Genomic DNA, 25,447 nt, shown 5'->3' on the forward strand with positions numbered 1-25,447 from the left:
GGTTCCGGGGATGCAGACACGTTGCTGGTAGTCTTTAGTTAGCTGTACACGGTGGCAATTACCATACTTTTCGTAATTCTGTTAATCATAATTCCCAGTGCCACGCCTTATCTGCCGTTGTACCGAAAACATCGAGGTCTCAGCCTCTGGTATCTTGCCTTTAATCAACTACAAACACACTCGGGACAATCGCAAGCAAATTGAAATTGTACTCGATGCGCTTAAATCTTTATCCATTAAAAGACCTTGCATCAATGGCTCCAGAAAAATTAAACTCTCCATTCAAAGGATGAATTTTCACCGAAATTCAAAATCTTCATTCATACTCTGCTTCAGTTCAATCACATATTCATTATACGTAAAAATCTTTTGGAAGTAATGATTTTTCCTGCATAAGAAAATTTGTGTATGCTCCTCAAAGATTGATAACTCAACTAGCACAGTTAAAATTTTATACGTCTCCTAGATCCGTCATCAAAAATTCCCAGTAGAACGTACTTCCTCGGTCGACCCTTTCAGCCGTTCCGAATAAAAACAGCGCGATACTCGGAATGAATTCTGCAATGTCAATAGCGACACTCCTTCGTCAACAATGCATTGTGAATCTACGATTCAAATAATAATTCATACAGGAATACAGACATCCGCGAGTGCGGCTCGTCGCCGTGCAATAAATCGTTTAAATCATTAATCGCCGCGATTCGTATGAATTATCCACGCATAGAAATCATTGGATCTTCCTCGTGGATGGCGATGATCATGACGGGATGACGATCGTTGGCAACGTGGACGAGAGCCGGCCACGTGCTGCATCCGAGAATCGTTTCCGCGGTATCGTTACACAAGACACGTACCATCAGCCAGCCGGCATCCGAGCTCGCATAATTAATTATTCACTCGTCAGCCATAGCTCGCGGTGTACAATGTAATTAGACGCTTGTGCGTATGAAAATGAACCAGACGGCGACAAGATATCGGGTGCCGATTATCCACGCTCGGGAAGAAAGGATCTTCCTTTAACAGCTCACGAGGTCTGCGGGCTCTTCGTCGATCGGAATGGCAAACACGCCTCGGCATTCTATGGATCGCAGAGATCTACGCACCGAGGATCCTTTGCATTGAGATAATGGTTCGGTTATCTGCGCGTGACTCGCGGTTAAGCTCGCGAAGCTGAAAGCGATTTCTAAACACGTTTTCTTCACCTGCGATTTTTTTTTCATCGGTTACTGCAATGTTCCATTGTGGGAAAATTTGTTGAAGTAAAAGCTGGATGTTTGTAGATCCAAGAGTGTATTATTTGCAAGAAAAAGAGATCAGATAGAAATTTATATCTCCTGTTAATAATTTCAGTTCTATGAAAACAATGTGTCACTACATTCTACTAATGCCTCCACTGTTTTGAACAGACAGAAGCACGCAAGTAAAACCGTTTGGATACATGAGGGTGCAATCGAAGAAACGGGAGTGCCGATAAAACGGTGCACCCGGTACGCAAGGTGGCATCGACCCGTCGATGGTCGACACAATGTTGGCGCACCAAAAATGCGGGCAGAGAGGCTGCCGGCGGTCAAGAGCATGGTTGGAGGGACCAGCTGATTACGTGCACGGTGTACGGGAAGAGCGGTTGTAATTAATGTGTCGTGCCGGCGTTTTTGCCACGGTGATTCGCGGATAGAAGGCTCCGCCGATGGCAGTGCCCGGGTGCGAGACGGAAAAAACGACGGCCATTCCGACGAATAAAACGCGGAGAGGTGCACCGGCATCCAGAATCGGTGCGTCGCCCTTTTACAAACACGGAAATCCTATTCCCCGGCCTGGCCATTAACGCGCGCGTTAATTACACGCACACACACAGGCGCGCGGCGGCTTCCTCGCGACTCATACGCATAGATCCGTTACCGTCCACGGCTCTATTACACGCAAGGGTGCCGATTACCACAACAATGGCTCCCCCTTTTGCGAATCGGTCCCGTACCGTTTCGAACAGCGTATGTACACGCTAAAAAAGATGGCAGAACTCTGTGCCTTGCGACGCGCAGTCGTTTCTGTAACACTGGTGGAATCAATTAAGAAAACCGGCTGGAACTAGAGCACACAGGAATTTGTGAACAAAAGATGATAGTCGCACAAAATTCTGGAAACACTGTCAACGATATTTTTCTGTCGATGGGCCGAATTGTTTATAAAGGTGTCGTCGGCGTACACAACGTTTTCTCAATTATTTATTGGAACATGGGAACAGGTCGAAGCCGAGACCCGCGGTCGTTCAATTATTCGCGTAATTGATATGCTGGCAAGCGTTCCAGACCCGCGATTCAGCAGCGATCGCTATCGCGGAAGAGGGAAGAGTCCGTGGAACAGAATTGATAGATTCACCACGTATAATTTCCGCGTCAGCGATACGTAAACGAAGATTATTGAGAGACTGGAGACCGGAGTTTCCGTGGACGGCCATTTCCCTGCCTCGTAATCGTTATTCAAACTTATTCCACCGAGACCAACGACCGATTCGATTCGCTGTACGCTCAATGAATCGGATAGAATTTATTGGAATCGATACGGAAATCATCAGCAAGTAAAAAATTTCACTGGGAACCAGAAAGTTTCATTACAGCCGATTTGTTGAGGATGCCTCAAACAAAAAAGGTTCCATCGATGAATTGTAGTGATAATTAATTTTCAAGTTTGGTATCGTGCATAAATGCTCAACGTGATACTGAAAGTGTTAATTGCTTCCCGGACAGGCCTCTATTAATTATGGAACAGTCTGCAGCATCTGATACGGGTTTCTAGATCTACTATGTAAGAGATCTCTTTCTCCAGAGGAATTCTTCCTCTTTCTCACGCGGCTCTCGGCTCGAAAGATAAAAGAAATGCAACTCTCACTTCGAGCCAGACACAAAACCGAGTTTCTTTTATCTTGTGAAATGAAAAAAGTAACTCTAGAGGATAAGAGAAAATGATTGAATTAAATAGTGGCTAAAAATAACCGCGGTGGTTCAGTTGCTAGCTTGGAAGAGGAAGAAAGTGCCTTTTCATTACACGAAAGTAGACATAACTGAAGTGCAGAAAATGTACAACTATTGAAAATCTTGAGGTAACTCAGATAAAATTTCGTTTGCAAAATGAACAAATGGCATTTTGTCTTTTTAGGAATACCGAATATCTCACGAATCTGATTTCGAAGTGATTCTGTGCTGAACCTGTCGCTGGATGATCTCTCCAGCCATGATCTCAGCCATGCATACGCGCCTATGCGTCGCCCACTAATATCTGTGTCAAGCATAGTGAATCGAGATATACTTTCCCTGCTTTCGCGCGTATCCACTGTCCAAGACGAGTTCGCTAGCAATTGAGCATTGTCCGGACAGTAGGCAGCAGTGAAACCGGAACTCGAGAAAGTTCCAAAAAGATCGACGAGACGGGAAAATCGCTCCCGGTGTGTACACACTCGAGCGTTCTGCTCGAATGATTCGTGCCGGTGTCTGCGTATACTGTACATAGGAAAGCGGCAAGAATTTATTGAGCATCCAGCAGACTCTAGCACATGAAACGATTCGTCCCGCTTTCGATTGAACAATATACACCTCCAACGGCAACACTTGAAAAGTGTGCATAGCTGTGCTGCTCGATTTTGTGTACCCACGTCAAATATTTACAGAAGATTGTCAATATTTTGTCGATCGCATTGTACTCGAGCGAATGTCTCAGTTCTTTTCAAGTGAATCTCTTAATTTCATGTATGCTCTTTTAATCTGCTCCAAAGATATTCTAGAAGAGGTGAAATCGTGTTTTTAGGCTCTGTCTCATGTTTGGCTATTGTTATTATGCTTCCACGTCGCTGTAACTTCGAAGAAAATTAATATTTTCTTCTAAAAAAAATTGTGTATATTCCTGAAGGATTGATACACGATCCCATAAGATTTCAATTTGATATCTATTCTAGTTTCGTAAAGAAAACTCCCAGAGGTAACTCTAGTTTTCTTTGAAACAGAGCTGTTTCCAGTTCATCGACCCTGTAGATTTCTACTGGAGATCTACTTGCCAATTCACAAACTACATACGTAGGAAATGGTAGATCGACAGGTATACTCGTCAGACACAGATAGATTTGTTCTATTTCGAGTCAAGTATTGCGTGGAAGAGTCGACAGGAACCAGTTGAAGTTCAGGTAGCAGTTGTTTGCCAACGAGGATCCACCGTGAAATTGACTTTCGTCGAAGACGATCAAAACAAAAATTGTGCAACCGCGTCTGTCTTTGTTGCTCGATCGTATAATGAATGAGGGCAGGCATATGCGAAAAAAACCGGTTCCCCGTCTCGTGCTGAATCATACCTAAAACCTGTCCGCTTCTTTCACGTTCACATTCTAGCCGGTGACGTTTGACCGACACACGTGCAACAGAAGAGCACACAACACAACCTCGCATTCGAACAGATTCCATTAATTTTTCCGCGATATCCTATCCAGGGTTTCGGTGTTGGCTTACCTCGTTGCGTCACAATTACGTTGATTCTCTGGAAATTCCACTAATTGGCGTGACAATTACATTTCCAGCCTGTACCATGCAGATTAAATATTTTCTAAAATTGATTACGTTATCGCCGAGTCGATTGAAATGTGGAAGTCGACGCAGAAGTTTATCGGGTGAGCTAAAATTTCGAAGGTCGTAGGATCATCGAGGTCATCTTGTAGATGGAAAATTGGGAAAATTTTCCTCATTTAGAATTTCGAGTTGGATGTACAGATTAGAATCTGGGAACCTTAGCGTTTCTGTAACTAGAATTTCGAGTCTACCAAGTTAGGGTCTGGAGATCTAGATCTTTCTGGACGTTGGATTTCAGGTTTTCCAAAACAGCTAGGCTCTGAAGAACCAACACTTAAAGAGGACTTAAATGATCAGGATTCAGCGGAAGTTGAAGGACCGCAAGGATGTCGATCGTTCCGAATCGAAGGATGCCAGCTGACGCACCATCACCCCGAGCGTTTTCACTGAATAGACACGAAAATTGTCGACTTCCGAGGCTTTGCGAAACCCCGGGGAGAAATTCAGGACGAGACATCGCGACAGGATGCTCGATCTCTTCTCTTTTCTGTCTCTCCACCGGACCCTCGTCTTTCCTTCTTTGCGAGGCCCCGAGACGAACGCGCAATCCGCGTCTAACGCGTGAGAAAATAAACGCCGAATTACAAAATCCGCGGGCATGAAAGTAGCAACGTCGCCGAACGTAACAGGATCGAGTAGATTTCGTGCGAACCACCAAGTCGCACAATGAGAAATCTTTCCCCTGGCTCTTACGTGTTTGCACTTGTTGCGGTTGACCGAGTTCCTGTCTCGAAGAACTTGAAGGAAAGAGATCTATGTATTCGGTCCCTGCTCCAGGAAGAAAGATTTTGCGGAGATCGGTTCTCGGCGAACATATAGAATGCAATGTCGAAACAGGATCTGGAAAACGTCGGCTCATAATCGAAATTGTCGGTAAAAAACGGTGTTATCGCCGGTCGATTGAGACACGAGTGGCCGCGAGAATACGCTATCCTTCGCTCTCGATGACCCGCGACAGAAGAGGACGGACAGCTTTGGTCTCGACCGTGGCTGGTACCGCCATCCTCCTATCCCTTCTCATTCTATCGAATCATCTACGATCACCGATCGCGCTTCTGTCTCCGTTCCCTCCATTCTGTCGCCATTCCCTCCATTCTGTCTCCGATCTCTCGCTTGTCCGGCTGCGCCAGCAGTCCTCGAATCGCACACCGGACCTTTACACTCGTCCAGGATCGTTTCAGCAGTCATCGGTTCTTGAAAAAAAACAGATCTTCCGTTAGAGTGATTAGTCTTTCTTGAAAGAATGAGGCCTTCGTGCGAATCGTCGCGGAGGTTCAGCCTTGAATCGCGAATACGTTTTGATCCGGTTGCGGCTGGACTGTTGATGTTCATTTCGTAATTGTTTATTCATTGTAATATCTAAAATCGAATTAAAAGGAAAAAGAATAAGATAATATGAAGTAATACAAATAAAAATGAAATCTTTAAGCAAACTCGACACGATAACATTAATAAATGATTTGTCGATAACCCTTTGGTCAAAATACTGTAAACAAACGCTTCACACGTCGATGGCACGAGAAATTTCAAGACGGAGATGACCAAAAAATGAATTTTCACCGGAGAAAAACACGCGATTTGTTGAAGAAAGTGTTGATCACGATGATTCTTATTTCGCGTGACATATTAGTTGGCAAATCAGAAAAGAAAACTGACCATTGGGGCCACATATTTTCGTTATGCAGAGAGTGCAACTCATGACGTTTAACTCAACCTCTGGACCAATCTCGGAGTAAATATAACTCGCATGACATTCAACGTGTCACTAACTTCATACTCGATTAGCGAAATAGCGCACAACCAGGTAAACTGGTAAACCGAGACAATGAACGGATGAAGATGGTTCTCAAGGGGAACTTCCAGTTGGGACATCTCTAATGGCGATCAATTGCTCGCATGGACACGAACGTGAACGCGAACGAAAGTGGATGAGGAGGACCATGGTCTCGACCGTGGCTGGTACCACCACGTATACCAGACCTCCTTCTCGTTCCACCGAATAATCTACAGCACCGATTCCCGACTCCCACGACTGGTTCCGCCGGTCGAGTCGGCCGAGATCGTTCGCGCTCGGCCTGTACCGATACCACCATTCGCCACTTCCAGGCCGGTCTTGTCCCGGGCTTGCTTCGGTTTCATTCGGTTAATAAACGCGCGCGTCGATCAGTCCATCACGAGCCGTCGCGTGGCTCAGGTTCCTTCAACTTTTCATCCTCTGATCGGGCTACTCTTTTTCCTCTTCTCCTCCTTTTTCCTCATCGATCATACCGATCGCGAGACTCGGGCATGTGTCGCTAGTTTCACCACGTTTCACGCCCACTTTTGGATATTAGTGAGCCCCGGGAGCTGGACCTTCGGTGAGTCGATTTTCATGATGAGATTTTAAGATTTCATATTTTTGCGAAGGCTTGTATTGTTATTCAGCATTTGATCTATTTAGTTGATTTTGTTCGGAAATTCAGAAAGTTGGGGGGTTTTATGGAATTTTGTTTCTATATTTTTTCTGTGCACTGTATTTGTACAATATCATAGGGATTGTAATAGGGTAGAGAATTTGAATTTTGGAAACAGTGTTTCAAGTTGTGTTTGGAAACAAGCGAAGGCTCTGTGTACTCCGAGTTGTCATAACAGCTGTCTATCTTACTCCAACCAAGGTTTATTTAACCCTGCTATTAATTTTCAGCCCATTTCGTTAACATTATCATAATTGTATATTTTTTTTGGTCGAGTCCAGTCGTGTCATCACTTACTTAACCCCATGAAGAGAAAAAAAAATTGATATTACTTGTATGGCTCATTTATTTTAATGTTTAAATATTGATTACAAACGAATCAAATTTTATTTCATCTAAAAAGAAACGCGTAGCATTCATATTTGTTAGACTTCACTAAAATCTTCATCACAATATTGTTAAAGATGATATCACACCTTCGCAAAAAATTTAAAAGAAATTGTTACCGACATACAACGGCTCCAAAAAATGCATGAACTGTCGTTGCAAGTGTGAGCCAGGCTTAACCCGTCTCGTTGTTCCGAAACGGTGTTGTGAGTCGCAGCGGTTCGCGCGGTGTGTCTTCTTAGCACAGACTCGCCTTTGTTGGAATGTTTAATTGCTGGAGGAACGGTGCCATTGTGCGGATTCGAAAGTCATCGTCCCTACCTGTTCTTCCGTAATTAATGGATCCAAGTAACTGTTTGATCGCGGTCTGGGAGAGAGAGAACGACCGTCGTCGTCGCCGATCTGTTTATTGTCGTGAGTCACCGAGGCCGTTACAATGGCATAGTTTTATAAACGGTTTGCCTGGAATGTTGAAACTCGACTTATTATCCCTCTGACTCGTCGTACACACGATGGAGTCATTTCTGAGCGATTAAAACGTGTTCAAACACACCAGGCGAAATTCGAGATCTTTGCAAACTCTAATCGAAGCGACTCACCTTTGTTTAATCGTTTAATAGGGCATGAGACACCGTTTCATAAACATACACATCGAGCTCCGATACTTCCGTTAGAATGTTATTCATAGTACTCATCGTCGCTCTAGTCGGTTGAATATATTGTTAGTTATTTCTTTGGCGTTTTGTTACTTACTTGTTCTCAACGAACGCCGGACCAGTCTTGCAACTATATAATTAATAACGTTTGGGACCACCCTCTGCCTTGTTTATACTACTTTTGCTTAATTCCTCCTTATACAAAGATTAACTGTTTCGCCTTGAACCATTTGGACAAAGAAAAAAATATTAAAAGCTAATCTGTAAGCCGAAAAAGATAAGAAACACGAATCGCGGATTTGAACGAAGATTTTTGATTTTGTCGGTGTTTCCATCGAAACGAACGGGTCGAGGGAAACTTCGAGGACGAGAGACAATGCGTCCGTCCGAGGACGTCTGGCAGACGATGCTGGACGTTTAGCTGAGAGGCGAAGGAACGACACGGAGCACGTTTTCACTTTTCATTGACTAACTCGGTGGTAGCGGCGTCGTGTCTCGAAAGGTTTACGGGCGAGATTACGTTATGCTTTTTGTAAGTGAAATCCCGGCGGCTCTTCTCTCGAACGTTCTACTTTCTAGCGGCGGCGCGTTGTGCTATTTACTTTCTTACTTCGCGTAGAAATTGCCCGCAATTGATCGGGCCCGCCGCTGGAATCCGCGCCCGGGACGATAATAGACGTGGAAAATTCGAAACTCGCCGGTCCATTTAGATGTGAATCGCTGCCCGGCGACAGTAATCGTCGGGATTTGTCGTGTCTATAAATTAACGCCGCCTTCTGTGGTCCAGAATCTCGGATTCGCTTGCCCCAGTCTCGAGTCGTACACAGAGTATTGCACGAGGGCTAATACAGTGGCCGAAATTTCTATAAAGTGACTGTGTTTTGTGCCCGTGTGAAATCAATACGGGCTGGTTTATATACTTCTTTAAGGCTTGGTTTACGTTGTATTTTTGTCCAGAAGAATTTAAAAGTTGTTGCACACGTCTTGTTGTTACTGGGAGCTCCAATTCAGCTCGAAATTGTGCTGCATTTTTCCTTTCCTTAGCTGCAGATCTCATTAATATTGAATGTTGTCTCTTTGACTATTTTTTATTACTACCTTTAAGATGATTTTTTCCGTAATTTTCACGTAAATTGATATAATTATTCATCACAGTATATGACCGATTAGTTTTCTTAGCAATTGCGCGATTAGAGCAGCCGATATCTGTATAAGCAACGATTGATGCTTCTTCTTGACTTGTTAGTACTTTCCCTCTCGGCATTTTCATACACGTGAATCAAATTATAACAAACAGGATTTCTGCGAGTTCTACATATAACTAATACTTTTAGAATATTCGCAGTTTTCCGTAGTTCTCTGCTCAGAATACAGAGAAACACTAAGTGACTTTATAGAAACTTCGCACTTGTGTTCTGCACCACACAGAAAAAAATTTAAAAAAAACGTAAATAGTAAACATACCGGTCTAGAGTACGCAGTTCCTCTATCCGAGTGTCTACAAGGCACAAGTCCAGATACGATAAATCAACAAAAATGGTGATATTTTTAAAATATCTGTGAAAAAGAAGATGACTTTATAGAAATTTCGACCACTGTATAAACGTTTTCTCGAATTTTTAGTGGAATTTTTTCAAAATGCACAGGCACAGTATGTTACTTTATCGCTGATGATCTCTAAACGTTTCTCTTACTTCAGTAGTCGTTGAATAATCCGCGAAAATGGGAAGCTGCACACAGACCCCCGGTGTAATTATAAATAATTTAAACGCTGGGAAACGAGCCATAAAATCGATTGCGATCTATATACGGCTCGGCCTCTCTGTAAAGCGAATAAATATTTCTCAACCTGTCTCGATCGGATCTCTTATTAAGTCGGTCTACAGTCTTTCCGCAGTGATCCCAATAGATCCCACGATCGTTCGAATTAAGGATGACAGCGGATCGCAACAGGTTCCGATCCGGTGCAACGTCCCTCGACGTTCTTCTCGCTCTAGATGCACTTTTAAGCGCACCCATACTTTGTCCCGTACTCTCGTTAGGAAACCGCAGATCTTTATGCATTTGCGGCATGTGCACACTTTTCTAAATATAGGGAGGCGAATATGTTCACGAAAATTAACGACGTTCTTACTCCACTTTCAACACAGAGTCTCTCTTAACCGACGAAAGAACATTTTCTCCTGTTTTAATGTTCACACAAGTTAATTATGAAAATACAAATTTTCAGAGTGATTCACAGTCTACTTATCAGAGTAATCGTTGTACTATCGCTTGGTGATTTGTAGAAATTTTTATTCATTTCGGATATCGTCATGCTAGAATATTTTTGAATAGAAGTACGCGAATCAATTGAAAGTACCAAAGAAACGTGATTAAATTGTTTGTAATTTTTGCATTTGCAATTCGTTATAGTAATTGTTGCTCGGCGTTCCTATTAAGTGAAAGACGCTTTTTCCTAAGCATTCTCGCAAACGATGGAGAAAGGTACAGTGAAAAATATGTTCAGAATGCATCGTCATCGTTTTCGACAAATCCGTGAAATGTGGGACGCGATCACGATCGAACTGCAGTTTTTCTGTTCTCGTTCCATTTTTTTCGGGCCGCGTCCGAACGGACTACCGGCGGGAAATCATTCACGCTGTGCAGGTCCGAGAGAAAGTGCTAGCCGACCATTTTCTAATTGTCCGCATCCGCTGGAAAAGTAGCAGCAATTACGGTTCACCCTGCTGAATGTATAGTTAAATCGTTGATTAACGGCGCTACGCGGATTCGCCGGGTAATGACTCGCGAAACGCGTCAGCGAGATCTTTCTTTTCTTCTCTGCTCGTCTTCTTTCCGCCACTGCACGCGCCAATGACTTCGCATTCGATTTCATGCGGCCGACGAAATTACTTTCGATCCTCCCGGGACGACCGCGAACCCTCGACAATCCTTTCCGTCATTTCTTTATTTCGTGTCATCGTACACCATTTTACTTTGTTTGTGTAAAATTTCACTCGGTAAAAATTCAGTGAAAACGCGGCAATATCGCTTTAAATTTCAACATAATTGCCGCGCAGTAGCATGCGATGAGACGCAACACTTGAAATTTGTTATGTCTTCGAATTCATAGTGTATCTCTATAGGATGCAGACTGCGGAAGCCTACGACTCTCGATAAGCGTATTTAAAAATCGACGATAGAGTGAACTGTGCTTGTCACGTGGCCCGGAAGGGATTAGCTTAAAAAGCTTCCAATGGGGTCAACGCAATTCGATACACAGAGTGTACCAAAAATTACAATTCGATTAAAAATTCATTAAAAATTGTAAAAAGAAAAGTAGTCTGACGAAATTTAACAGATTTCAAACAGAATTAAATTATTAATGCAGTTGTGCATACCCTACAAAAATAAATTAACAGATGTATACCATCAACATAAAAGCTCTCTAAATCCCCAAATCTGACCCAGTTTCATCACAAAACGACCATTGAGCTGCCACGAATCGAACGAAATGCTCTCGCAGCTTTTATCGCGTAACGTAGTTTCGCCATTGTTATATGTAGATCATAACACGTGATACGAGCGGATTGACGCATTAATTAATTCCGTAATCACGTGGTCTCTCAATGAGAGTTTCCCGATCCCGTTCGAACCGATCACGTTTCGGTGCTCCAGTTCCTCGGTAATCTACGGGTTTGTAGAACCGGGAGAACGATTTACAAAACGAGAAATGCTATCAACGGCCTCGATAAGCAGATTGAGAAAAAGAAAACAACGTCGGGACCGATTGTCGTTGCACATGCAGGCCAGACAGTTATCAGTGGCGGACGGCGCGATACGAAATGCGTATAAGTGTCACGGGTCGCGCGGTTACCAAAGCGTTCATAGAATTGAATTAGCAGATTACCATTCGACGGCCTAATCAGTTTCCTTTCTGTTTTCCGGGCGACGATCCGCTGAAATGACCCTCGCAGATTGCAGTCAGCTGCACAAAGAACTTCTTGCGCCATTAGACTGGCCATTCACGAAAACGATTCACGCTCGTTAGGAAATGCGACAGTGATCCCGGATGCGTATTCAGGACTGTCGGTCTGGTCAATAAGCTCCGTCTCATTCGATTCGATTGGCACTTGTAAAAACCAGCGCCGCGTTTACACGCATTATTGGTGGTGATCGTTTGAATAATTTCTTAGCATTGTGGCTAATGGGTCCGACACTTTGTTAAGAAGAACAGGTTTGCCTCTGTTAAAGTTCTTCTGTATTTTTCTTAAATTGAATGTTGAGTTTCTTATTGGTACAGAGACCTCTTTTTCCTTCTTCAATGTTTCTAGAATTTAGATCAGCAAGTTAATTGTTCATTTCTACAGTCTACAAAATTCCTGGAACGCAGTATGTACATCCAACAGCGCGTGCACCATCTGATCAAACGATTGATTCAGGTTTCCTCGAATTAGTCTGGAAAGAGGCTGGTTTCCCGCAGCAACAAACGGCGCGAAGAGAGGAATACCAGCCTCTGAGGGTCAGGGATTAAATTAACAACGACAACTAATTGGCGGGCCGTGCTGCAGATGTGGTGACCGCAACGGTGAAACGCGATTCGCGGGACACAGAGGGGGAGTCCTCACCTTGAACGTTATGCAACCCGCGATTAACATACGCACACCGAGCTCTCTTAGGTCGTCGCCGGGTTGGGGTTAGTTCGTGGAAAACTGCGTCGGTGACTAGCGCGTCCGATGGACATTTAAACGGTGCCAGTGTCTCGACAAGCAATTAGAAAATTCCATGGAAACGTTCCCCATAGACCTGCCGCGCCGATGACGATGATGGCGACGAGCTCATCTGCTGCTGCTGCTCTCTCCTAGAACATGCTTTTTCTCTCCTCTCAGGCAGACTCTGTTCTAACGGTCGTCTAATAGAGCAATTACGCGCTGTGCTCGAAGACGTGTTTACAGTTAGCCCTTTCCAATCTTTCGGGCTTATTAATAGGCTTTCCCGATAATTGCGACGCGCTCCATTGCACACTGTGCGTACAGCTTCGCTTTGACACTCTGGCCGCTAATGATCACTGCGGTTGATTAACGTTGGAAAATTTTCAGTTCACATTTCGAGTACTACGATTATTTTTATGAACATTCATATATCGGAATCCACATAGGGGTTTTATTCAACACAATACTGTTTCATTTTTAATTTTTCTCTCGAAATAAAATCATGAACATAATCCAAATTTTTTTGCTGTCCATCTTGACAATTTCTAATGATCCTACGATACGGTTTTAAAAATTGTCACTATTGTCCAGACGGTTGGAAAATCGGAGTTTCTGGGAATTCGGATAAGAATCGCACGAAGCGGAATAAAAAATGGCGAAATTCGCGCGGCAGAGTAAGGTAGGATATCTTCGTCGCTAGAAAAGGAAACGAGGGGACACGTACGACCGGATCGAGGAACGAAAGTCGCTTCCGCCGTTTTCGGGATCAGAATTGGTGCCCGTACGAAATTGGTGGCGAAAGTTGTTGACATTAAACGGGGCACGGGGCTCGCTGGCACTATGGTCTCTCGGTTAGGCGACACTAGCCAGCGTGCATTATTCATGACGCTAACTCCGCGGTAATTATACATTTTAATGATTTGCAAATGGACTTGGCAATTCCGCTTCGATGAGACATTCCATCGGATGTATTTTCATTGACGGAGAAGGTCTCTCGCCGCTGCCTGCCATCCCGCAGACTCTTCGTAACAACAATATGCAAGTGTAAACACGCATTGTATAGTCGATAATCCGGTAGGGAAATATTTGTCTTCTGCAGTTGCCGTGGTTCTGGGAAACGTGTTGCGCACATGTGTTGGAGGGAGAAATGTTTCGCAGTCGTGTGTACTTTGAAAATTCGTGGACTCTCCGCGCGGACCCCGATTTTTCTGCATTCTCCGAGGATGATGCATTCCGTCGCATCGAGCAATGCATGCTAATAATATCACGCGAAAGTCGCAGTCGTTCCGCGGGTACTCGCGAGAGATAGTGTTACTGGGATCCAGTTTAACTGCGGGCTACTTTTCCTAACTCGACAAAAGATGGCTGTGTGTAAGAGACACCTCGGCCAGCCGCTCTCCGGCACTCTGCAACTGTTAAATAATATTGCATCGGGTGGCCTGCGAAGTCGGACGCTTAAAACTTCAAGCTTATGACCATTTTGATCTTACAGTTAGGGTCGAGTCTCTTTCCAAACAATTTTATTTAACCCCTAGCAGTTGTTTACATTACTATTATATATTGGTATCTAATCAATTACGACAGTCCTGAAAATTTGTGATTGAGAATTTTTAATAGCTATGAAAATACTTGTAAGATTTAAAACGGAAAACGTGGGCCGCATGCAATAGATAATTATAATTGATGCATGAATAGTTCACCTAAGTCACTAACCATGTTATTGCACTGCGAATGATATGAACTGTTGTGTGAGTTTTCTCAACGGCAGCTACTCTCTACACTCCTTACTATTATCTTGCGCCCCACGTTTTTCGTTTTAAATCTTACAAGTATGTATTTTCATAGCTATTCAACATTCACAATCACAAATTTTCAGGACTATCTGTATGGGGTTAGGAATCTGTGTGGGGTTAAGAACCTGTATGTGGCTAGGAAAAATTATTTTATACTTTTTAGTCCGGTTTTTTAAACATATTTTTTTAAAAATTTATTTTTATTTAAATATTTTTCAAGTTAAAGCAGTTCCGACTGCAAAGGGTTAATTTCATTCACTGGTGCATCAGGAGAATGCATTAGAATGATTTTCAGACATTTTTAATACACACTTGTGCATCAAGAAAATGCAACTACGTCTTCTGAATAATTTTATAAACGTAGCCATACTTTTTTGGCACAGTTTTAAACAGTTTAAATAATTACATACTCCATGATCGTTTGAAAACATTTCATTATTTCAAACTATTTCGCTGTTTTGAACTGAAGTTTGATGCGCTGTAACATTTGAGCCACCCGGAACAATAAATTCACAGCTGGTTAAGATTAATGTCAAAGGTCGTCAGCAACCAAAGTCTGGATTCCTGTCGGGCGATATTTGACGTGCTAGCCTAAATATCAAGCGAGTCGCCGGGTATGTGAAAGGGCCGCTCACCCCTGCGTCGCATGCTGCGCTCTGCACGCTGCACGTGCATCGTGCGCAGCTAGCACGTGTCGCGCGCGGCACATTTCTCTGCGACTCGGCGATCCTTCTCTGCTGGACACCCTGTAGATCGGTGGCAGCCGGTGCAACAGGTGTTGAGCGCACCGCAGCCCGGCTCTCTGTTCTCGGTTTTCTGTACAGCTTCGCAGCTGGTTCTGCGCAACAAATCCTGCCCACAGTTTCTGCGTCATGAAAAATTTATAAGATCCACGCGGGAGCATGGTTCTAACGTTCCGTGAAAACGCGAGTTTCTGAGTTATTGAGTTCCAGAGCTGCTGCACTTGTGCACCGATTGCACTGCGAGATTAATTCCGATTTCATTGGAAGTAAATTCGCATAAAGAATTGAGAGCATATATGCAATGAGGATCATCTTCCATATTTTAATAAGCTAGTCCTCTTTTCTAAATCACTAGTACTCTTTTTTTAAAAAAATTCAAAGTCGATATTTGTATTTGAATATTCTTGGTAACAACAGGATAAAGTCAAGGAAAATGGTCTACGGAGTATTGTAATGTTTTGGGGAAGTTGTTATTCGATGTTCAAAGGCTTGTAGCAATTTCTCGATGTCGAGATTCCCCCGTTTGATCGATGCCTGCGCGGCGTGTCGCAACGAATTGTACAATTTCATACGGAATGAACTCGCCAGTTTCTTTGACTCGACTTCCTCCGCGCGAGCTCATCAACATTGAGAAGTCATTGTGTCGCCAAGTACGACAGGACCCAGTTCTCATGAGCCCCAGGATCTGGCGTGTAGGAGAACACACGCAATCCGAACGACAATTCCAACCGCAGACGAGGAAGAGCTATTCTAGTTGGACAGAAAAGCATTAGGGTACAGTCGACTGCAGTAATATGCTTTGAAACCCCAAATATGTATGAACATGTATCTCTAAAATTGTACTGGCACAAATTATCTAGAGCATTTACAATTCAAGTCCTCGTGTACATCGCCTCCGTTAAGTCGCTATAACTTTAGACGTGATGATTATTTCCGCACACGAAAAATTGTGAAATAATTCTCCAAAGATGGACAAACAAACCCAAAAAGTTTAAAACGGACGTGCCTACCAGTTTCGTTTCAAAAAATTCCTGAAAAATCCATAGCTACCCAATCTGGTCGGACTAGATAGACCTCTTGAAGATGGAACCCATTTTTCTCAAAACCGGCTGGTCAGATCCGATCAATACTTCCCAGACTGCTGGCCCGGACTGTCCCGAACAAATTGAGCCGAACGCTTCCTCGAAAAAGTGATGGTGATTGTAAGAATGTTGTGCAGTTGGGTTCAACGAGCTCGGCGGGAGTAGGCGTCGGAACGTGTTCGCGTTTCCATGCGGAATCGATTATTGCGGGTGACTGTACGCGTGGCAGGGCACACGTCGAGTCACGGAAAGGCGCAGAAAGTCTCGGCGGGTAGCATTCGGTTTGTTGGCGGGTTCGCAGAAGTAACCGGGCACAATGCGGAGAACCGGCCCGGCCTGGCCGTTTTGCTCCGACCTCTTTGCGGCTACGTGGGAGGAATAGGAAGTCGTGCATTAAATCCGAACCTCCACCTTTCAACGGTTAAACGCTTCTCAAATAGAATGTACAGGAGATACCGGCTAGCACCGGCACAAAAGCGAGATCGTGATTGCGCTCATTTTTCAGTTAACACTCGAGGAATTCGCTCCTTCTTTCGTCGGACGGCGCTGTTGTGACCGCCCTGCTTCGTTGTTGTTTCGAAATTGCCAGCAGCTGGCTCTCTCGCCTTTAACTCGAAAAGCCTGGAAAATCGATTCCGTTTTCCCCGAGGAATGCGCCTATCGACGGAAAATTGCGACACGCTTCTGGAACGCTCTCCCGCAGCGGTTATTCCACTCGCTGGCTGCTAGAGTCCACGACATCTCCAGGATAACAATCTGATACGTTATTAGCGAACAGTGCAGTCGATGTTCGGGAGGAATGGCTCGGAAGGGCGGTTGCGATCTCGCAGATGCTTCCATTCCGGTAGACGAGCTGCGCTCGCATGATTCGCATGTGCATACGCCTAATTATTTCGACATTGGAGGAAGTAAAGCGCGTCACGGGCCATGTGCTGCTCGGCCAGTCGACGAGATCATGCGAGGATGGACTGTCTAACGAGACCTATCGTTCAAACGATCGTTTTACTTTCTGTTTATTTTTGTTCTTGAACTACTTTCAGTCGATCATTATTTTGCGCTAAATGTGCCACTGCCGGTTACTTTTTCTTTCACAATTTTATCGAAACTGTGAAAGTACTTTTGTGGAGATGATTTATGCGTGTTGTTTTAGATGTTTCGCGTTTCAGGTTGTTATTTAATTGTTTGGAATAGTTTGTTGGTTTCACAGTTGAATTTGGATTCTTACGTTTTCTGGTTGAAAATTGGTACCCTCGGAGTTCAGTGAGAGGAGACTTTTGCACGTCTCGCGTCGGTGGACACTTGATCTAATTGAACACACAGCGGTCGCTTGAAGTGTGAATAGTGTCATGCGCGAGATGATGAAACGCGAAAGGATTTAGCCTTCGTGTCCAAGGCTGACTGCTCGAACGGCGAACAATCGTCCGCGCTTTAAGCCGGTTTCGCGCGGCCTGCTAATTAAAACTTGAAGAGTGCCAGGGAGTTATGAGGTTCCCCGGGTTCGTGCAAGAAATTGCCCGGGAATGCTGCCGAAACACTGGCACCGGAAAACGCACGATCAAAATCATCAACACAATTACTCCATTCTCAACCACTCTATTTTTCTTACTGTCCATCCCCTCCATCCGCATTTATTAGTAAATCTTTACCCGAAATAGACAAGACACGAAAATCTTTTTAGAAGAAAGACGTACTTGGAATACGTATCTGATCGCTGTAAAGCGTTTACCGTGCTTGTAATTTTTCGGGCTCCCGTGTGAAATCTCGGAAAAGATCGGCAGCGCGGCGCGTTGCGAAATGAATCAACAATTACGCGAGGCGCAGACTAATTTGTCGGGGAAGCAATTCTATTGACGAATTCCACGCTCCCAGGACACGGTTCCGCGATTATTTTATCTCCGCGATTGTATAATCGTGGACTGAACGGAGGAAAAAACGCAACGAGGCGCTTCCCATGGTCCGCGAACGGTGAAAAGTTGTTTCGCGATTACACAACGCCCAGCCTTTTCTCTTTGAATGGACGACACGATTTTTTTTCGATTCAATCGGTGCACGGTTATGCGGCGTTTTACACGGGACGGGTGCGAAAGCAGCTGATTTTTCTGCCTTGATGCAATTCATGCGGGTCGCGAACTCAATGTTTTTCAAATTCTGTACCACTTACCCCTTGCGGGCGAAGATTATGTAAAATACTAACAACATTTTCCTCAGAAAACTACATTTTTGTATGAAAGTCTCAAGTAATAGGAAAAATGAACACACACTGATCTTACCAATTGTACATAATTAAATTATGTACGCAATCCTAACATCGCAAAAATATCGGCATTCATTCCGGAAGGGTTAATATATAACTGTTAATCTAACGGGTGTTCAGGTTGAAACCAAACCCCTAGCAAGACCAAAGAAAAGCAGCACACATGTATTTCCAGGAGATATGCGGTGGCAGAAAACCGCAGAATGGGAAACGCGGGTGTGTGTGTAATTTTTCACCCGTTTCGAACACACGTACACCCGCTATTGCGAAACCCACGTAATAACAATCTGAACTTGAGGGTAGAGGATGACGCAAAGCTTTGGACCGCGCGAAATCATCTCGCTCGCCGAGATCATTTCCATTTCCAGCAAAGAAAAGGGGACAAGAGCTGGTATTTGTGTTCGCCGCTCGTTTTGCATCTCGGGGAACGCCTTCTAGAGTGTCTGTCCGAGAGTTATGAGCACGTAGAAACGTTTCTCTATCGCGTGCCCGCTGCGAGACACGGTCCAGGAAAGTGATCTCGATGAAAGCATGGAAATCTGACACAATTTCTAACAAATCGTCCACAAGTGGAGCGAAATTTTGCTGGTTAATTGTACACCGAGCGCGATTCTCACTCAATTTTTCATACGATTTCTATTCGAAGGAAATCGACAACGTTGTAATTAAATGATAATTTCATCGTACGCGAAATGGAAACGTCAATAATCACTCCACGAGTCTTCGCCTTAATTGGTTCTATCGCTGCAAATCAAAATTGAAATTTACCCGAAGCTGTTGCACGAAGCAGGAATTAAATAGAAATTGATTTCCTTAATGATTTTAATCTTGGTGTTTTAAACTCGCCCGAAGTTTCTACTATTTAATACTTCACACGGTAATTAGACAATGCGGAGGAAACGATGTTTGTAGACACTTCTTTTTCTATTCTCGAAAAATTGATTTAAAATATTTTTGCATAAGTCAGTGTTGCATACAAATATTTATGATCGTTCTTCTTTTGTTTCAGGTATCAGCAAGCAGGTAAAAACCAGAGGCCGATAGCATGAGGAACTCAACGTTATTGAAATGGGCGCAGAACACGGCGAATAGTAAAAATCAAACGAGTAAAAATGGTGAGTAGATTGAGCAACTATCTCTGAATAGAATCGACTACTTGATTGATCGTTCGGTTACATAAAACCACTGAATCTTTGTTATAGGAACGACTAGGAACTGGATACACCCACCGGATGCGCTCCAAAAAGGCCACATCGCCTACCTGGTCAAGGTACTGTTCATTCGGCTCGTTAGAAATTCGTTGGATTGTGCAGGAGATTTCAAAATAGACAGACAATCGCTCCATCTAACAGAAAAACGAATGAAAAGTGTGAAACGATAATCGTTAATGCGATTTCACTGGAGTCGTTTGGCGAACTCTCGATTTCACGGATTTCTCTTCGACTCTTTGTGCTCTTTGTTGCTTTGTAACCGCGCCAGCGTGCCTGAGAACAGACAAAAAATATATTTTGGCAGAGAAATAACTATTTCGTGCCACGAGCCCTTTTCCATATTTGTATTGTTCACTTTAGGGGCTAATTTTTGAGTTCTCGCATCAAGTGACACGTTCAATTTCTTTGAAATGGTAATCATACGCTTCCGTAATAAATAAACTGGCAATTGACACTGTTTAGGACATGATGCATAGAGATTGTGAAACAATATTAATTTTTATTTACGTGGGTTGCTTATTTCTCAGATTACTCTGCAGTTGCGCAGGCCGGTGCAGGAAAAATATAACGATCTCGCGTTTCTTTTTATTTTATTGATTGGCGAAGCGTTGAAAATACTCGAATCAAGGACAAGAACATGTACGTACGGACGTAGGCAGACTTTCTAACTGTTTGAACGCTGGAGGGATTCTTTCGTCTTAATTCCAGCTCAGTTTCAAAACATTTGTTGCCAAGAAAATAACAAAGCTGCAGTTCCACCATATTCTCAAAATCTCTCAAAAACTACTATCCAATTCTTTATTAAATCTTCTCGATAAAATTCTCATTTTTCCATTTTCCAAATTGCTAATAATTTTCCAACATTTTTATCTCCCTGGCAATTTGCGATTTCTCCAAATTGATCCATATACAGCAAATCTCGCCGCCATAGTAACTGTACGGTCTACTTACCGCGTTGCATAATTCCTGGGCGTTTTGTAATAAATAAACGCCGGCTTATTAATAACCTCCGGACTCTTCAGAGAGATACGAACGCATTCCCCATAAAGTGCACGCTAAGCCAGAAGCGACATGCGAATTTAGCAACGCTCTTCGAGACCGCGGTTGCAAAATTGATCGACCGCGAAAGACAAACAAACGATTTCCAATCGCAGCCCATATTCCTCCAGACGTTGACCTCTGAGGAAAGGCGAAGGTCGTCCGCCATTTTTTATCTGCGAAAACGTCACACGCTCGCGAAAACGATTATCGCGAGTTACTTTTCATTCTTTGCAGCTTTTCTAGATAGCAAGATAATTTACTACTACTCAAACAGACAAAGTGGGCAAGAGATTTACTGTGCACAAATAGAAGTCGAGTTTTATCTCGGTCGACAAAGATAACGTTATGGTCCCTCGAGTCCTCGACGATGTGGATTTGCGAGAGGTGTGTTCTATCGCACTTCGCTTCATTTTTTAATTAGCTCCAGACGTATCGTGTTGTCACACGTAATCAGTTTTGGTGTGAAATAAACGAAAATAATGGTTGTCGGTAGGAATCTAATACGGAATTGTATTTTAGGCAACGCTTCCTCAGCCGGATCACGTCCATCGTCACTGCATTGGGCCCTGTCGCTTGAAAAAAAGTTGCATAATCCCCTCACGGTGTTCCCTGCCTTTCATTTCTCTGTAGAAGTCGGTTTGGCACGCGTGTGTGCGCCTCTTTTGGAATACAAATACACGAACTTGCGCGCCGGACGACGCTGGAACGCGCAAAAGTTCGTTGCACCTTGAAATTTCGCGACCGAGGTGAATTTCACTATTCGTCCGACCGAGACGAATCGGCCACGTCCCCGTGTTGTTGCTTTTCTGGCGATTAATTAGCATAAACGACTCCTTGCGAGCTTCCTGTTTTCGGAGTTCAATGCCATCGAGTCTGTCCGACTGTGTCATATCTTATATCAAACGTGTAACTTACAAGTTGCACAATTTGTGTATCAGAGTTAAACGATTGGTCTTTGAAAGAAGAAAATTAAAGTGGCAAGTTTTATCCCTCAGATCAGTGTTACAATGTCGACTTCCAATTGATCATATGTAGAAGATCATTCTGCAGACTCTGAGATCGTTAAAGCAAAAATAGATCAGCTAAATCGATCGATGCCACGAAGTAGTACATAATTGCACGTACGCGTGGCGTTCAATCAACGTTAGACGCTGCCTTGACCATTGATCTTGTTGTCGTATCATCTTGGCTGCTCATTAGGGGGCAATGGTTTATGATAATCACCGGCAACCGGAGAATACACAAAAGAAAGAAAGAATGCATAATGCATCCGCATATGCTTACCCTCGATTCATAATCTTTTGCGTGTGATGTATAATGTCGTTCAGTTGCCGATACTACAACAGGATCAATCCTTTGAATAAAAAAAAAACTAAAACAATTTTTGAGGAAGTAGATTAAATTATACTTTATAGATGCATAGAAAAGTACATTAAGTTTAATCTAAACGAAATTGTTTTCTAATTACTCGATTAAATGTTTCAGTACCTGGGCAGCACAGAGGTAGACCAACCCAAAGGCATCGAAGTGGTAAAGGAAGCAATCTGCAAGCTGAAGTTCAATCAGCAGCTGAGGAAGAGTGAAGGAACCAAGACTCCGAAAGTCGAGTTGACCATCAGTATCGATGGAGTCGCTATTCAGGAGCCGAAGACGAAAACGTCACCGAAAGTAATACTGCATTCTACAATCAATGGAATATTAAGATACTCAACCAGACTTGATGTTCAGTCGATTGTTTCTTTCCAGCGGATTATGCACCAGTACCCGCTGCACCGAATATCCTACTGCGCCGACGACAAAGGCGAGAAGAAATTCTTCAGCTTCATCGCGAAGGAAGAGGACGCGGAAAGGCACACTTGTTTCGTTTTTGTCAGTGACAAACTGGCCGAGGAGATAACGCTGACGATTGGTCAGGCGTTTGATTTGGCGTACAGGCGGTTTTTGGAGACCTCGGGGAAGGATTTGGAGACGCAGAGGCGATGCATGGTTCTACAGCAGAAGATCAAGCGGCTGGAGCATGAGAATAATGTGTATCGTCAGCGATTGCAGGACATAGCCGCTATTAAAGGCTCGGTTAGTTCTAAAAACAACTACAGTAAATACAAGTTGCATAGCTTAAGTTTGTTATACCCTAAAGGCCTGAATCAGCTGATTTACTCAGTGTAATTGTATAGTTGTTCACGATAGATTTGAAGAGAGATCAACGCGTCCCCAAAAAGTATATTAAGGAAAATTGACGAGTAGTGGCCCAGGGGTTAAAGCCGCTCCCCGTGGAGAAGTGTAATAGCGAATAATAGTCTCATTATCCTTTTCCTAGGCGGATGTGTCGGCATACTTGTCCCAGCACAACCTACCGGATATCCTACACGTTCCTGGGGCATCGGGCGAGACAACGCAGGTAAACGGAACAAGCAGCAAGTCTTCTTTGAACACGAGCAACGATACCAATGGAAATACGTCGAACGGGTCCCAACCACCGCCGGTTCCTCCGAGAAGTTTTGAGAAGACCTTCGATGACAACTTCTTGGGGTACGTAGAACACGTTGATTGCTACTGTGATGAGTTCATTCTTTGATCAGGTTTAATTAATTGAATCACACTTATCGGTTTTTATTATTATCTTATTATTGGTTTTTGAAATATTTGTTGGATATTTATGCGAAACTTTGGTATGTGCAAGCAGAAGTGAGCCAACTCCCACGCCATCGGTCGGCACCAAACTGGAAGGACTGCTCATGGACGAGTTCGAGGAAGATTTTAATCCAAGAGCATATGAAACCGCGTCGAATGGCACAACCAATCATCAAACGAACCATAATCCTCTTCTGAATGGACAAATATCTCCGAGTAACAATTTCTTTTCTCAAAGTAATGGCACTATAAGTCCGCCTCCATTGTGTAAGTTAATTACCGAATTACTTCTGCGATATGTGTGAGTTGTCAAGATTAAAATTTTTGTGTTTCTTTCTTTTTGGTTTAGTGGCTCCACCACCGAAGGCAAAGGACTCCAGACGCCAAAATGGAGTGAAGGAGGATTTGTTTGGCAGCATTCCCTTTAACCCACCGCCACCAATGAATACTAAAAATGATTTTAATGATCCGTTTGAGATGGGCGAGTTTGGAGCACCCACGACGATTTCCAATCCGAGCCAGCAGGAGTTGGAAAACGCTATTGGCCTTTTAGATAAGAAACTACTTGAAATGAAGGTGCGCTATTTGATCAATTGATTTTTGTTTGATGATCGATGCAGGAAAATGATTAACGATTGAAATTTCAGGATGGTTTTAGTAGAGGCCTTTCCATCGACACGGATGACTTCTCGTTGGAAAGCTTGGACCCCCTACGGAACTGAATGAGAAATGCCCCTTGAAAAGGGAGAGACAAGGAAAAGGCCAATAATGCATTATATGTTCGTTAGAGAGCATAAAAGTCCAGGAAACGTATAGGCAAATTAGGAACTACATTTATACAAAGCCAAAATTAGTCAATTACTATTATAATTATTCTAATCTTATATTTATCGTGATGTATGATATTTATCACACGCCTACTAAATATTGATAGTAGTGTAAGCCTCAAAACCGAACAGTGCAGAGATATTGCATCGTTAGAGGAACTTGAGAAAACAAATGGTATTGATACTCGCACATGATTCCTCTATTAATACTGTTTGTTTTTTCTTGGGAGAAATTTAATTGTTTTGAGTGCACTGTGAGGAAGCGACAAAAATTGATTGCGGTTCGATTGACGAGGTTATTGAATCGTGGGTAATTAGAACCTCAAATACTCTTTAGAAATCTCCGTGCCTTTTATTGAATCATTATATTCACAAGTGGAGGAACAAAATACTTTTTGGAAGTCTTATTAATAGATGATGTTATATTCAATGAGTGTAGTCCATTTCCAAGAGTTATGGGAATCGCTACTTTCCGACATGATCCATTTCAATCGCAGATACATATTTTCTTCATGGGGGAATACTTGAAAGCAATACAATAGTCGTCCCTATTACCATAAGGTTGAAGAGAAATTAATAATATATTTTTATGCAGATATAATCTAACTTAAGCCCCACTACGTCTGTGCATTTCTCGCGATGCGAACTCGTAGAAGAAAACAGAATCGAGAAACTAACTAAAAATAGTGATAATCATTATTCTACTAATAGATGTGTCTGTATGAGTAACATCTGCAATACTCCCATCGGAATCATTCCCTACTTTTTCCTTCGATCGTTACTTTCCACGGAAACGTATGAAAAAGACGGATTGGCATGAATGTCGTTCAAGACTTTTTAGTGTCCCGATTTTGCAGACGTTTATGTGCGTTGAGATCATGCATTGTTTGGAGGTCGTGCAAGCCGATGCGTTTGATACAGTAAAAGGAAGGTTATTAATTGTGTACATATGAAATGCTGTTTTATTATTGTTGCTCTATTGTTTAAGCATTATCGTTAAGAATATAATGCGTGAATAATGTAACCAAGAAATCTGTTTTCTTTCGCGCCATGTCCTACATGCAATCC

General features: G+C 43.2%; 1 protein-coding gene and 1 long non-coding RNA gene across 4 annotated transcripts in view; one reads left to right on the top strand and one right to left on the bottom strand.

Moving 5' to 3' along the window:
• The window catches only part of LOC143215104 (PTB domain-containing engulfment adapter protein 1), a 28,291-nt gene extending 2,880 nt beyond the window's left edge, over positions 1-25,411 (top strand). Inside the window, exons 1-9 of one of the 3 annotated variants that reach the window (XM_076436902.1) lie at positions 6,824-6,964; positions 19,679-19,784; positions 19,872-19,939; positions 22,407-22,589; positions 22,650-22,994; positions 23,239-23,450; positions 23,605-23,819; positions 23,902-24,128; positions 24,200-25,411. In XM_076436902.1, coding sequence (XP_076293017.1) covers positions 19,715-19,784; positions 19,872-19,939; positions 22,407-22,589; positions 22,650-22,994; positions 23,239-23,450; positions 23,605-23,819; positions 23,902-24,128; positions 24,200-24,274 — 1,395 coding nt within the window. In that variant the 5' untranslated portion in view covers positions 6,824-6,964; positions 19,679-19,714 and the 3' untranslated portion in view covers positions 24,275-25,411. Of the gene's footprint in view, positions 1-6,823; positions 6,965-19,678; positions 19,785-19,871; positions 19,940-22,406; positions 22,590-22,649; positions 22,995-23,238; positions 23,451-23,604; positions 23,820-23,901; positions 24,129-24,199 lie in introns of those variants that run through there. The other 2 variants (XM_076436904.1, XM_076436903.1) reach the window with 2 other exon arrangements.
• On the bottom strand, positions 14,308-17,802 carry LOC143215110 (uncharacterized). The gene is made up of 2 exons (XR_013010291.1): positions 16,384-17,802; positions 14,308-16,083 (listed from the first exon to the last, which is right to left on the bottom strand). It is a non-coding gene; the product is annotated as an uncharacterized LOC143215110 (long non-coding RNA).
• Positions 25,412-25,447: the final 36 nt, after the last annotated feature.

Source organism: Lasioglossum baleicum, chromosome 13, assembly GCF_051020765.1.
Source record: "Lasioglossum baleicum chromosome 13, iyLasBale1, whole genome shotgun sequence".
Classification (NCBI taxonomy): Eukaryota; Metazoa; Arthropoda; class Insecta; order Hymenoptera; family Halictidae; genus Lasioglossum; species Lasioglossum baleicum.